This window comes from Periplaneta americana, chromosome 17 (genome assembly GCF_040183065.1).
Source record: "Periplaneta americana isolate PAMFEO1 chromosome 17, P.americana_PAMFEO1_priV1, whole genome shotgun sequence".
Taxonomy (NCBI): Eukaryota; Metazoa; Arthropoda; class Insecta; order Blattodea; family Blattidae; genus Periplaneta; species Periplaneta americana.
In genome coordinates, this window is record NC_091133.1 from 1,449,015 (window position 1) to 1,464,891 (window position 15,877).

A 15,877-nucleotide genomic window follows, 5' to 3' on the forward strand; every position below is an offset into this window, starting at 1 on the left:
CAATAGATAACGCAACATACTTAGGCATAACTTTCGATACAAAACTAAGCTGGAAAAATCATATATCCAACATCACTCAAAAAGCAGAACAAAAGCTACAGATTCTGAAACGACTAGCCGGCGTTAATTGGGGTTGCTCCAGGAGCGTCCTCAACACAACATACAACATGTACATTAAACGTACCCTTCTGTATGGCAGTGAAGTTCTAATAACAGCAAAAAAAGCCAACATTAATTAACTTGAGACAATACAAAATCAAGCTCTCCATCTAATCACCGGAGCAATAAAAACCACGCCTATTGCAGCTATGCGAGCCGCAACACAGAATCATGCGATAACATTAAAAATACAAGAACAAGCGCTGATACAACACGAAAAAATGCTTAGGTTAGAACACTTCAAATGGAGAAAAAAAGTTCCAATTCCTCCCAACCTCAAAACCCAAATTAGCTTCCTAGAAAAAGTATCTCACTTAAAATCCAGTCTGAAAATACCCAACAACAGAGAAACTCCAAATGAAAATACCCAACAACAGAGAAACTCCAAATAAGAGAAACCTACTGGATTTTAAACAGCTCAACTACACTTTACAGCTAACTGAAGAAGTAAATAAAGCAGATGTAATGAAAGCACTAGCCCTCGAAACAATCAACACAAAATATCCCCCAAAAGAATGGTTACATATTTTTACAAACCACCGAACTGGAGCTGTAGTCTCATGTTCACTATTCTCATTTTATCAAGCAGCAGGTCTTAACATCACAAACTATGACGGAGCAATAATGGCAATACACAGAGCTCTACAGCAATTAATGAATCTCCCAATTAACAAGTGCAATAAAGCAGTAATCCTCAGATTCCAAAGCTGCAATTCAAGCAATATGCTCAAACACCACAAAAAATCAGAGAAAATAAAGGATTGCTAAAACATATTATTTCAATTCCAAAATCTTATCAAGATAATTCACATACAGTGGGTCCGGCACACTGTGAGACCGAGGGCAACAAACTGGCAGATACACTTGCCAAGAAAGGCACAACAATAGGCTACAGCAAATGAAAACGACAAATCTGCCAATGACTTCAGTAAAGCGCCTGATCAATTCTGAATTCTCACACTTTTATATTGAGGAAACAAAAATACATGCCGAAAACAAAAAATGGAACACCCTAATCTTGAACCCAGAAGTAATCCCACAAGCACCACGGAAACTGCAGTTGTAGCCTTCAGGCTGCTTGGCAAGCCATTTACATCAATTACAAATCGTGTCCCCTGTGGAGCAGTCAAGAGCCACGTGAAGACCTGCAATGCGCTGTCTGCAGAAGACACTGTAGCCCAGAGAGCACGAATGCTAATGGCTTCATTGCTAGATGCAACAACAATAATATCAGTATGTACCATCATGATAAGGAAAGCCCAGTCAAAGCTATTAGTTAAAGTAAAATTGGCATTATTACTTCTAAGTAATTTATCATCTTTATTGGATTATATTATCATTTAAGTGTATATTATTGTTCAATAGCAATGAACTTGAACAAAATGTTACGACTGTGATAGTGGAATAAAACAAATATTATGTGAAAATACAAACAAAAAAAATCAAGCAATAAGCAGGGACCAAATATAGTGCAGTAACTTTTGTTTCTTAGAACACAGTAGTTTATGTTCAAAGTAGGTAGTCAAGCATTTCACCAATGAGCTACCGCACACTTCAACATAAAAGCTTTGCCAATGTGCTTTCCCCACGTATGCGCAGTGAAAATCGTGGGAACCTGAAGACTTATTTTTTGTTAAATTCTGTATATGGAGTTTGGTGAGTTATATCATTATCTAAATTAGAGGCAGATAGTGGCAGAATAGGGTTAGATTCATTCTAAAGGCGTGAGGAGGAAAGCAGTGAGTGCAATCATAAAGATAGTGTGATGCAAAGTTTCTGTACAGCATGGCTGTTATGAAGATGTTTGTCTGCTGCTAGTTTTTATTTCCGTGAGTGTACATAAGTTTTTGAACAATGGGTAACAGGAGAAGAAGCCACCTCAAAAAATGTAAGGTACTCTCTACCTCCACCAACAGGAGACACTAGTAATGCAATTCAATCAGAATACCCAGTGACTGAAGATTGCTGTAGATGTAGGTGCCTCATGCAGTGTAGGCTCAATTTCAGTTGTTATGGAAAAGAGCAAGAGATGTTGTTTGGCTGTTTGTCTGAAGTTAGGGTGCAATAGTTATGAATTTGTATCTAGTGAATATTTTTCAAACCCCAAGTGTAATATCCACAAAAAAATATATATATATATATATTATGAGATGAATAGATGATTGTTGTAGGACTGCTAAAACAGTCTGCCGCTAAAGTTTACCTCTCACATATTACGAAGAGGTAACTAATATTATGGTAACACAAATTTCAGAAGAGAGAATCAAAGGAAGCTGCAAGTGATATATAAAGGGAATTGGGAATAATGAATGCGCAGGTTCTGTCGATAAATTGCATGCTAGAGTCTGCAACCCATCAGGTGATAACAAACAGGTGAGCAGTAGTAATTGTAAGGTATCACCAGGGAACCTCAGGAGCTGGTCGAACATTTCTTCGATCTGTTCAGAATAAAGGTTTGTTACAAAATTGTGTGTGAACCAGACTCACATAATGGGAAAAATATTATGATGTTAGAATTTTGGGGCATTACCAAAACATTCTGGAAATGCTCTCTGGCAACTGCAAAATAAAAAAAAAATATTGACTCACAACTAATTGACAAGCTTCGAGACTATTTTAGTATTGCATTGAGGTCAAATACTGATAGTGTAGAAGAATCTGAAGAGCAATTTGGGGTTCCCTGTTCCATATTGCAGCGAGTGATGACATTCTCTTCATGCAACCAGCCAAGTGGCTAAGGCTACAGGAGAAATTAGAAACACAAAGGACCTGGCATGAAAATAAAACCTTAAAGAGGTAGATGCTAGAGAGGTGCTTATAAGACAAAAAAGCTAAATGTGACTGGGGCATTCAATGGAACAATATGGATTAGGTCCTCCAAGCATTTTCAGTGAAATTCTGAAGAGAATGGGTATAAACTCCGGAACAAACAAACTGCTGGGGTAGCCTCATCATTATTCCACGCCTGAAGTAAAAGCTATCAGAGGCAGAAAGAAGCTGGAACTAGACCAACATGAAGCTGCTCATACCATGCTGGGGCTTCTAGGAACATTAATTTCCTGAAAGTAGTTATTTTTACAATATTCAATGTTTTCAAATATCATATCTCAGCGATAAATGATGATATCAAGAAGATATTGGTGTCATTTAGAAGCTTGAAATATTCTCTAGTGCTTAACATTGACAAAAATCTCATTAATAAAATTAATAATATGGATTTTTGTTTCAATAAATACTCAACATTAAATGTTGTCATATTTTACATAAATGTTAATAATTAATACATATTAGGAAAATGAAAAATAGCTCCATATCAGACACTAAACTATTTTAGCAACGAAACAGTGAAAAAACTATGGCTCTATTTTAATTTCTTGATGAGATATTCTTCAAGTTTTGCGTCAAATTTATATGCAAAAAAAAAAAAAAAATCTGAACGATTTAGAAACAATCTGAAAAAAACTTTTTTTCAACCAAAATTTCTAAATTAAATTATACTGCATCAAATATAAATATGTCAAAATTATATCTTAAAAATGTATATAAAGATATACATATATACCTTTACTTAAAAAAATCGATCTGTATATTGCTATAAGAACATTATTGTATCACTACAAAATGTCATACCCATCATTATCAAGAAGTTAATTACTTTTCTTTTCTTACACCCACTTTATATTACAACCAGTCCCTTGTAATGAGTTTTTATTTTGAATTCTGTTGAGTAGAGAGGAGGTGAATAAATGGAAATTAAAACATTACAAGAACTGGAGGTGGAATTGTGTGGCCAAGAACGTGAAATACACAAGGTAATTTTATTATTAATTTTAAACTATTTTACCAATGTAAAAGTAAAATAAATTGAACATTACTTGACAAGAGAACTGAGTTAATAACCTCATATCTAAACTTCCCTCAAACTGTGCACATTGTTAGATCCTCAAAGCAAATAGATACTAACTGTAAGATGGAAATTAAAGCATGAATAAAAGTCGTCGAAAAATTGAATAGCCCCGGTCTTGACCAGGTAGGAGTTCGACCAAGAATGCAGCGTTCAAATTAAGTTACAGTTAGTATGAGCAGATAATTTTGTATGTCTGTGCGCAATTTCAACATGAGCTCATTAACAGTTCTTTGCAAGACAAGTTACAAATATTTCGCTTATTAAAAATGTGCAACTTACAGTAAGGGCAAATTAGATATAGTAAAATTCCAAACTTATGATTTTATTCAACACATATTATGAGTATGACATACTTAAAACAAGCTTTTAGAAGAAAAAAAAAATTGTTTTATGAGAGAGAAAATGTGTAGTGTGAGGATTAGAAATGTGAGAAATGACATTTAAGCAAAGACAAACTTTGAAGATTTCCTGTTAGTGTAGTTCTGTAACTTATTAAATCGGTTATTTAATGATGCTATATCAACTGCATTATTATATAGAGCAGTGGCCGGCATGTAACGTCATACCATGGAGCCGCCATGCTCTTTGCATACTGAGTACAGCGTGGAGAGAAGGTTTAACTGAACAGTGGCGGTGCAGCGCCTATGCACTGACAGAGCGTGATCCATTCGTCTGAGGTAGTATGGGAACAGCACAATTACAATACATCTGTACGAAAACAAAACTGTACAACCATGATAAGTCAATGAACAAAATATTTTGGTTTGTAATCAATTTAATGTAATTACAATAACATGAAATTCATAATACAGCCCACTGCAGAAGCTTTCGCATATATAAACGAGGCTCCGAAACTGCTGTAAACAAACAAATACAGAAGCCAGTGATCGGCAGAATCAGTGACGACCTATAGGCTACATCTAATTTCGTGTATATGATTATTTTATACAATTTTGCTCGTTTTTTTTTTCCTTTTCGAGACAAAAGTGGTTTTTATATGTAACATTCCTTAGCGTATTTTGGAAAAGTCATTAATTTAATTCCCAATATGCTCAGAGAGCGGTGTATTATGATAACAAATGATTCAAATAATTTTAGTTTTGTCCTTTAAATGTGTATAAATTTGATCCGAAGAAATGTAACTTTACGTTCAGCAAAAGGAAATTTATATATATTGGATAAATAAAGCAACAGGACTACACTTGTTTATTGTAGAGTTAAAAAAATAAATAAAAAAGTAATATATAAATAAGCTTTAAGGTCTTTTTTTGCTTTAAATAAACGCACTTGGTTGAAACTTGCACTAAAACTAGACGTAAGTGCAACATAAATTGAAATAGATATATGATGGAAAATGAGGTATTAAACATATATTTATTGTGTATAATTGCTATTCGTGTACATTGTAATTTATTAAGTTTATGTACTTTTGTGAACCATTATTAATAAATATCCATATCCATATACTGATATTGTTGCAATAACTCATAATAATTTATTCCTATTTCTAGTGCCGAATGTGAGTGTATCTTCTTGTAACTTGGCCACTTTGGCGATTAAGAAGAAGATAGTAAACAATTATAAACAGAGACTTTAATTCGCAAGTTCGACAAGAGATATGAAGACTATCACACAGCACTACATTATCATATCACATAATGCTAAGGTAATGATGTGAATATATGCAAGCTTAAGATAGTGTACAGTAGAGAAGGCAAGACCTGTCCTGTGCCATGGCTATATCACCAATGTGTATGGAGGGAAAAGACAGGTTTTAGTCTGTGTCAGTAGATAGTATAATATAACCATCACGAAACAAACTCTTTCTGACAGCTCATTCTTTCCCCTCTCCTACAGCTCACATGCCAGAGATCTGCACGATATACACTGGGCTTCACAGGCCAGGCCTGGCTGCTCGTGCGGTGAACTGGTATCGAGCTCAAGTCTCCTCTTCTATCAGTTACTTATTCATCGAGTTTGTGCTTGCATATGCGGTTCAGTCAGATTAGTCCAAATAATGGTACACTGCATCTCAGCCTGGAAAACCTTCATCACAGACACCGACCGTGAAAGCATACATTCTAAAATACAGCCTCTCTAGAGAAAAAGTAGTGAAGGAAAAAATCGCTGCTAGAGAGTTTAAAACAACAGGATTGGATGAAAATTAAAAAAGTACCATTGGGACAATCTTTAAATCTGTCTTCGACAGCAGTGGAAAATAACTTAATTTTGTATGTTGTCCAGTATGCAGGGAACTGTATGCTCATGCAATGGGTTTGACTGGTACCTCATATATTTCCCGTCAGTCATGTATTGCAAATCACAAAACTCGAAGTAACTATGGAAAATGTGTACCCATCAGAGACAGGCAAAATCTCTTTCAGGCTTGCCCATGACTACGTCCGTGAGTGAGCTTACGCTTAGTATCGTTCACCCGCCCGACTCCCAAACAGTCCTAAGAGTGACCCAAAAGGACTGTTGGGTTCCACTGACCTGCGCCAGACTGCTGCTTTCAGCTGCATGATAAATATGAACCAAGTCATTCAAACCTGACAAGAAGCCTACAGATATAGACAAACTACTGAAAACTTAATTTGTAATCTTCTGAAACGTACCGTTAATAAAGACAAAGAAAACTATTTCTCGTCAACATAATATCCATTAAATGCCAACAGTTATTATAAATTACTTGCACTTTCCTTTTCATCACAGTAATAAATTTAATGCAAACCATTCAAACTTTCAGCTTCATAAATAAAAATAAATCTGTCCCTTAGAGGTTAAATAGCAAATCAATATTCTGAAGAACGAAAAAGTTTTATGCATTTTACAGATTTCATGAGGCTTTTAATTGTTGATAAGGAAAAAGTTAAAATGAAATATTTTTCTATAATAGTTCTTGATATTCATAGTTACCAATATCTTTTCAACATCTTCTCTTGCTCTTGCTCTTGCCCCTGCTCCTGCTCCTTCTCTGAGTCAGATACACTTTGCTGGAATATGAAATGTATAATATTATCTTGTTATTTTATGAAATTCTGTAGCGAAATAAATTATAAAACTATATTTCTTTAATCAAGAATTTTCTGCCATGTTGGACCATAAAATAAAAATTTTTTGAAGTGACTAAATAGCCAACGAACTTAGATTTCAAACTAGTACTGTTTCATCTTAACCAGCGCAGACTGGCTTCAGTGAATGCAAGTCACTCTACCTTATAATACGAGCAAACAGGCAGGCTTTCTTGGGTCTGTCTGGACTTAACTTATAAAACCCAGGCTGAATGGGTTCAGTCTTAAAAGTTAACTTGTTTTGTAGCATCACTGGAATCTAAGCCTGACGGCAAGCAGTTACAGGCGTGAGTCTTGTCTGATTTGCCAGTGTCGCAGTTGATATGTGTGGCCATGTGTACATGGGATTTAAGGCCATTTAGGTTAGTTGACAACGAAGGCTTCCTAGTTCTCACACAGACGTAGCTACGTATGGAAAAGTGGATGCCAATCATGCCATCCCCTGTTAGACACACGGCGAAAAATTTCGATTTTAATTATTTACACTTTCTGGAAATAAAAGTTATTGATACCATTTTTGGAGAGCTCAAATAGTGTCCAAATTTGAACTAACACCTGTTGCCACATTTTCAATGGACTTTCGGGACAGGTAATATGACCCAGCACTGCGATCTTTCAAGATCTATTGCGCTAATTCTTAAGCCAGGCACGCATTCCCAAATCCACACCAGTTGACTATGCTAAGGTTCGCTGCGTACCCAGATTTCGAACAGGCAACTTCAATCGTCCCCCTCCAGCTGGCATTTGGGGAATGTTATGGAATGATGACGAAATATAGATACGCGATTTGAGAAGCCCGAGAAAAACCTCAAGTGAACCTCGTCCGCCACATGTAAAACCTCAGGCCTGACCAGGACTCGAACCCGGACTATTTCAATGAAAAATCTCTGACCTGACCTGAATTCGAACTTGGACAGCCTGCGTGACAGGCTGAAGGTCTGACTACTCAGCCACCACAGGGATTTCCAGTGGATATTATAATAGTCGTGAATCAATCAAAGCCACAGGAAATGCAACACAGAGAGACATTCAGTTGTCTCTGATCCACTGGCCACACAACCAATGCGCGTAAGCAGGAAAGCAGTAGAATGCCACCAACTGGTGGGTTGATGTCAATACAGTGCTGAACAATGTGGTGGCTTCGAAGCCGCGTCAGGCAATGTTGGTCTGGGCTGGCATCACTGAGCGTGAGCTATTCTGCAGTCATGTATGCACGCACAGTAAGTATGTATTATTATGTATTTTTTTATTATTATTAACTGCATGCCCCATTACATAGTAATACTACATGCTTTGTAATTTCAATACATCAGTTTACAGTACCGGTACCTAACATATTTACAATATACCAGAACTTTAAAAAATGTGAATTTCTGAATATCTACTGAATATACAAACGTTTTTTCTGACATTTGACAATTTTAAAATGTCTCGTTATATAATACTGGCTAGTATTTCAACCTACTTGTAACTATAATAAACTAACCTACTAAACTTACAATACTCTCTACTATGAGTACTCTCTACTTAAGTTAAATTTTAAATTTATAGACATATTATTTAAATTGAAATGTCTTAATGTTGAAGTATTATTTACCTTAATCCTAGCCTACCTGTTACAATATATGTTACATAAATTAGAGTCTATCTTAATACTGATACATTATAATATATACGTGTTTAGCTGTAATCTTCATACATATAATATAGTATAATACTTTAATTGGAATCTATCATGATTAATTTACATATTATTGTAGGTCATTGAAGTTTATCGATCTGATGAAACTGACGAATATTTGTAAATACTTGCTAACTAGCTAGTCATGGGTCGCAGGCCAATTTCTGCCAATGTTTCTTATTCTTTTAATCATTTCGTTTCTTTCTTTACATAATTTTTTGCACTGGAATATCACGTGATCTACAGTTTGTTCTTCTTCTCCACATGGACTTATTGGGCTGTTTGTAAGTGTGAAGGTATGCCCTCAGCTTTCCATGGCCAGTTACCATTGCTGTGGACTCTGGGAAGAAAGGAATTTTCTGTCGTAGTCTATTCTTCGCTGGCGAGAAGTAAGCCTTACTTATTGCTCCATTCCTGGAGTCTGCCACATATCGATTCCTTTTCCGTTTTTGCTCTTTCAGTACTCTGTCGTAAACGATTTCGCTGTCTTCTGCTGCTTGCTTCGCAAGTCTATCTGCTATTTCATTCCCCTCTATTCCTGAGTGTCCTTTAATCCAGCCGAAGTGTAATTTCCTATTCGAACGTGTCAAACTAAGGGGGGGGGAGGGTTGTGTGTGCGTGCGTATGTATGTATGTAACAGGCATAAGTGTATATAATAAATGTTCATTTAAATCAGAAACATAAAATATTAACATACATTTTCATTTTATAGGTAATAATATGTCGCATCGCTGTTATTTCCTGCATGACTCCTCCTCTTTGCTTACGTCTTAGAAAGTGAAGGCTCTATAAGTCTAGGTAGGAGTATCATTCGCCATTTTTGTTCTTTCGTTGTCGAGCTACCAGACGAGGAATCTATTTGCCACACCGTTAAACATTATCATGTCGTAGCTCCTATGATAATAAATCAAACGCACTGTAATTGAGCAAATAATTGAGCAGCAAATAATGTCCTCGTGTGCTTTCTGCAAATGCCAACGAAAGAACAAAAATGGTGGACGATTATATTAAGTACCAGTACTGGTATTTATCGAGTCTTAGAAAGTGCATAACATCATCAGTAGCGAATGACAAGACGCACACGTTTAAATGTAACTGATCTGCAAGGAGATTGGCTGCTGGAAATATGAGTGTCAGGACTTTATCAGCACCTTTCAATGATTATATAGCACCCCACTCCCGCCCCCAATTATGAAATCCTGGCACTGCAACTGCTATCTAAATTCAGTAAAGCAAAATATAAACTTGACTTCTACATAGCAATTGTGAAAGTCACGAATGACAAACAATTATTTTTACTATAATTATTAGAGATGTAATGTGTCAAAATACATCTACAAAAGTTAGGGCAGAGATATTTTTTTTATCATCTTCATTTCTTCCTCTGCTTAAAGTATTGCAGTAAATTATAACAGTATAGTTGAAGTCAAAAAATAAGAATATTTAACTAACACTAATGAATTATACATCTTGATTACATACTTTTAACACTTTATATCACTCAGAAATAGCACTTTCATGTGCTAAAATAAAAACTAAGTTGTATATTACCAAGTTGACCAGTTTCAGCTTTGTGTCAGCCATCATCAGAACTAGACTATTTTAACACATGAAAGTGGTTATTGTAACTATAATCCTAATTAATTAATTTCTTTATATTACAGCAGCAGCAGCAGTAGTATTATAATTGCTTCCTTGAAATTCAAAGCTACCTCTTGAGAAAGCTTAACAGTCAATTTGATTTACAAATAATTATTAACAATGAATTTATATAGCAATATCAATAACAAATGTACCGGTATAATGTTCAAGGTTGTTGGAATTAGCGAAAAGTTACAGAAAACAATAAAAAAATAATTTTATTACGATAACAAACATTTTCGGAAAGTAGAAAATTATTTTCAAGTTAATGAGATATAAATTACTTTTTAAATTACCACTTACAATTTTACCTGAGGGACATCAATGGATGTCAGCCTCAACAAGGTTTTAATTTATTGTTTATTTGTATTTTATAACACAACCACAACCAAAATCCATCTTTCGTCAGTTTTGAGAACTAATGGCATTTCAGAATAAAACAAAACACACACTACAATAAACAATATTACACGAAGGCCATGATCTGCAGCATTGCTGACATATTTAGAGTTCAGATGGCTCAGATTCTCTGACATCATAATGCCAATATGTGTAATTTTTTGATAACGTCACAATGTAATATATATAGCCAGGAAGCTCAATACTTACTAAATATGCAAACATAGATAGATCCACGAGGAAAAGCAAAAAAATACACTCCATCATCTCGTTCTCTCTGGCTCTCGAGTTCTAACTTCAATGCGTATATTTCTCCCATCATGGCAGCTCTTTCTAGTTTCAGGCAGTCCTTATTTTGTTTAAGAGCATGTTGTTCCCTCTTCATGGTATCTCTTTCTCGTTTCAGGCAGTCATCTTAAGAGCATCTTGTTCCTTCTTCATGGCATCTCTTTCTCGTTCCAGGCAGTCCTTATTTTGTTTAAGAGCATCTTGTTCCTTCTTCATGGCATCTCTTTCTCGTTTCAGGCAGTCATCTTAAGAGCATCTTGTTCCTTCTTCATGGCATCTCTTTCTCGTTTCAGGCAGTCCTTATTTTGTTTAAGAGCATCTTGTTCCTTCTTCATGGCATCTCTTTCTCGTTTCAGGCAGTCCTTATTTTGTTTAAGAGCATCTTGTTTCTTCTTCACGGCATCTCTTTCTCGTTTCAGGCAGTCCTTATCTTGTTTAAGAGCATATTGTTCCTTCTTAATGTCATCTCTTTCTCGTTTCAGGCAGTCCTTATTTTGTTTAAGAGCATCTTGTTCCTTCTTCATGTCATCTCTTTCTCGTTTCAGGCAGTCCTTATTTTGTTTAAGAGCATCTTGTTCCTTCTTCATGTCATCTCTTTCTCGTTTCAGGCAGTCCTTATCTTGTTTAATAGCATCTTGTTCCTTCTTCATGTCATCTCTTTCTCGTTTCAGGCAGTCCTTATTTTGTTTAAGAGCATCTTGTTCCTTCTTAATGTCATCTCTTTCTCGTTTCAGGCAGTCCTTATTTTGTTTAAGAGCATCTTGTTCCTTCTTCATGTCATCTCTTTCTCGTTTCAGGCAGTCCTTATTTTGTTTAAGAGCATCTTGTTCCTTCTTAATGTCATCTCTTTCTCGTTTCAGGCAGTCCTTATTTTGTTTAAGAGCATCTTGTTCCTTCTTCATGTCATCTCTTTCTCGTTTCAGGCAGTCCTTATTTTGTTTAAGAGCATCTTGTTCCTTCTTCATGTCATCTCTTTCTCGTTTCAGGCAGTCCTTATCTTGTTTTAGAGCATCTTGTTCCTTCTTCATGTCATCTCTTTCTCGTTTCAGGCAGTCCTTATTTTGTTTAAGAGCATCTTGTTCCTTCTTAATGTCATCTCTTTCTCGTTTCAGGCAGTCCTTATTTTGTTTAAGAGCATCTTGTTCCTTCTTAATGTCATCTCTTTCTCGTTTCAGGCAGTCCTTATTTTGTTTAAGAGCATCTTGTTCCTTCTTCATGGCATCTCTTTCTCGTTTCAGGCAGTTCTTATTTTGTTTAAGAGCATCTTGTTCCTTCTGCATGGCATCTCTTTCTCGTTTCAGGCAGTTCTTATCTTGTTTAAGAGCATGTTGTTCCCTCTTCATGGCATCTCTTTCTCGTTTCAGGCAGTCCCTATTTTGTTTAAGAGCATCTTGTTCCTTCTTCAAGGCATCTCTTTCTCGTTTTAGGCAGTCCTTATCTTGTTTAAGAGCATCTTGTTCCTTCTTCATGGCATCTCTTTCTCGTTTCAGGGAGTTCTTATTTTGTTTAAGAGCATCTTGTTCCTTCTTCATGGCATCTCTTTCTCGTTTCAGGTCATCCTTATAGAGCATTCCATGAAAAACAGAACATTTTTAATTTATCATGGTTTTTTTTTTTTTTTTTTTGAAATGGTACATATAACTCTGAATTAAGTAGAAACATATCGCCTTTTCAATTGTTTTAAATTTTAAGTGTGGAAACAACCTTATACACAAACTGAGAATTATGGAAAAAAATCGGTAGTATTAACTGCATGCAATCCCAGTTACTAGGAAACTCAGAAAGAGTCCGTCTTGATGCACTGCCGTGTCGAAATTACACACAAAAGTGGCAAATGAGTCACATTATGATGGAACAAAGATAAAATCGACACCATAATGCTATATTATAGAGAAAATAGAACGCAGTGCAAGTATGACGTCTAAATTATAACAATTTCTGACAATCATGATATTTAAACAAATAGACCAAATGAATTATTAGACTTTCCTCATGCATGTCTTATTTAAATGGCAGATTTCTACGAAGAGATACATACAGAAGTGTTGTGCCCAGTGGTCTAATGCTTATTATACTATAGGCTGACAACATACCTTTTAGAGTGCACAGAAATCAAATGTTCCTACCAGTCAGACTGTAGAGGGTTTTAAGTGATGGAGAACAATGATGTCATGCCAAAATAGGCAACAGAAGCGCTATATTTTGAATGTTGCCTGGCTGTAGTCACCAGAGTTGAGGTTTCAACCCACCGAGGGTGATGGAAGTTTACAGGCATTAAAAATCCAGAGCATAGCTTTATATGAAAGAGAATTGAAGATGAAGGTCCTATGTTATACATTTATTATTTTATTTATTTATTTATTTATTATTTATTTATTTATTCTGGTGTAGTTAAGGCCATCAGGCCTTCTATTCCACAACACCAGGAATACAAATACAATAATAGAAATAAGCAGAGAAAAAAATACACCATTTACAAAATAAAGCTACACAAAAAATAAAGACAGAGAGAAAAAAACACTATAAACAAAGTAAAGCCACACAAAATATACACAGGTTGCAGTCACACAAACTTTAAATGAGTGATTAAGTATCATAATTAATTGCATCCTAACTAATTAAGTAACATAAACAAGAAACTTACAATTTTAATCTAGATTAAAAAAAAAGAAAAAGAAAGAAAAAATACACAAATCAATACTTCTAGCAATACCTAAAAACATTAACTAAGACAAAATTTTCCAATTTAATTTTGAATTGTGATAAAGTCTGGCAGTCCCTGACGTCATTAGGTAACGAATTCCAGAGACGAGGTATTTCTACAGTATAGGAAGGTGAGTATAAAGATGTTCTATGATGAGGGATAGAAAGAAGTGCTTGATGTCGGTTTCGAAGAGGTGTAAGAAATTGAAAGCCTGATAACAGATAATTCGGAGTAGAAGCATGCATGATTCTAAACAGAAGAGACAGTGAATGTATTGTTCTTCGTTCCTTCAGATGCACCCATGAAAGTAACTGGAGGGAAGGTGTTATAATAAATAAATAAATATATATATATATATATATATATATATATATATATATATATATATATATATATAAAATGAACACTGATCAAAATACCCCTCATTTCTCGTGAAAAACAAAAACTGAATAGACTGCAGTGGACTATAGTGGACTTTATGCTGTCAGAAAGCAGCTGGATACATTAAGAAGATTGATTGGTAAAGATGAATCATAATAAATAAAGCCAGTGTTTGTGTTTGAATATTCTGTATGTTGATGTCTTAAATGAAAAAAAAATATTTCTCTGATAGCTCCTTGCATAACGTGAGTATTTTTATTCTATTATTATTTTTCAAAAGTGATTTTCAGTTTGGAACGATAGATGTACAAAATAAGCAGTGCAAAATGACAAATACATATATCCGAAATCGTGATGTTGAGTGAATGCCTTTATTCAACCATTTTAAAAATTAAAATACACTTTTCAAGTGTTAAACATGAAATAAATCATTTTTCAGCAACTATACCACCTAAAAATATGGAATTTTGACAGTCGTGAAGGACACAATGAGCTCTTTCTATAGGACATACTCCCAAGACTCTATCTTAAAAAATCTTTCCGAGCAGAAGGGATTAAGTGTATAATGGCATGACGCTAGGTCTGAACTAGGCAACGCTGGGAGGAGGAACATGCATACGATTGGCAATTGCCTCTATCATAGGTCTACCTCACTGGCCCTCGAATATTCCGTCTAGTATAGTACAGGCAGCACATGCACTTACTAAAATATTTCTTTAAATTAGTTTCCGCATTTTCATCTTCAAATTACACACACATTGAGAAAATTAAACAGGAAATAAATTGATTTTTTTTTTAATTCTCGTGAACATGTTGAAAATTCAAATTTAAAAATCCACTAGTGTTGTATTTACAATAAATTATTCCAAGAAACGATATTAATGCTATGAAATAAACTACAATTCTTAAACTTTCAAAACTTTTGCAAAACTTGCTAAATGAAAAAACTACATTTTACAGGAGAGACAAAACACTATAGTAAGCAAGTTTTGCTGTATCTCTCACTTATAGCAGAAAGCAAGTTTTAAAAAAACGATCACACTTTGACACACTACAATGAAGAGAAATAACCCAATTTGACTAAGACGCCTTGAACATCATGTAGAGGCCTGTCTTATGTTAATGAATCCATCAAAATCTAAATTTTGCAAATTTTGCAGTTAGTAAGTTTTGCAAAAACACTCCTCAATTGAAAAAAGTAAAAGTGGGCACGCAATGATAGAGATAAACGGTTATAACTTGATTCTATGTGTCGTGAAATCTGGAATTCAACAATAATGAGTTCTCGGACCTTTAGTCTTCATGATCTATATTAATGACGTGACTAATATGATAAAACACTGCAGATACCATATGTATGCTGACGACTTGCAAATTTATTTGCATTTCCACCCTGACGAGACTAATGACGCAATAAACAAAATAAACGAAGACTTGAATTCGATTTCACTGTGGGCACACAAATTTGGATTAAGGTTAAATCCAGAGAAATCGCAAACAATCGTAATGGGACATAATCGTCTACAAAGCACTCTTGATAATAGTACTATACCACATATAATATTGAATGGGATTATTGTTAAATACAGTGAAAAAGTTTAAAATCTTGGCATTTTTATGGATAGCGATCTAAATTGGAACACTC

At 35.0% G+C, this 15,877-nt stretch overlaps 1 protein-coding gene across 8 annotated transcripts in view; it reads right to left on the minus strand.

Annotated features, from left to right (window-relative positions):
- The window catches only part of LOC138693009 (uncharacterized), an 82,099-nt gene that overhangs the window by 6,834 nt on the left and 59,388 nt on the right, over positions 1–15,877 (minus strand). For 7 of the 8 annotated variants that reach the window (XR_011330202.1, XR_011330197.1, XR_011330198.1 and 4 more), the window contains one exon: positions 6,983–7,059. Coding sequence is in view for 2 of the 8 variants with exons in the window: in XM_069816518.1 (XP_069672619.1) it covers positions 6,983–7,059 (77 nt within the window). In the remaining 6 variants the exon portion in view is untranslated. Of the gene's footprint in view, positions 1–6,980; positions 7,060–15,877 lie in introns of all 8 variants that reach the window. The other variant, XM_069816517.1, reaches the window with a different exon arrangement.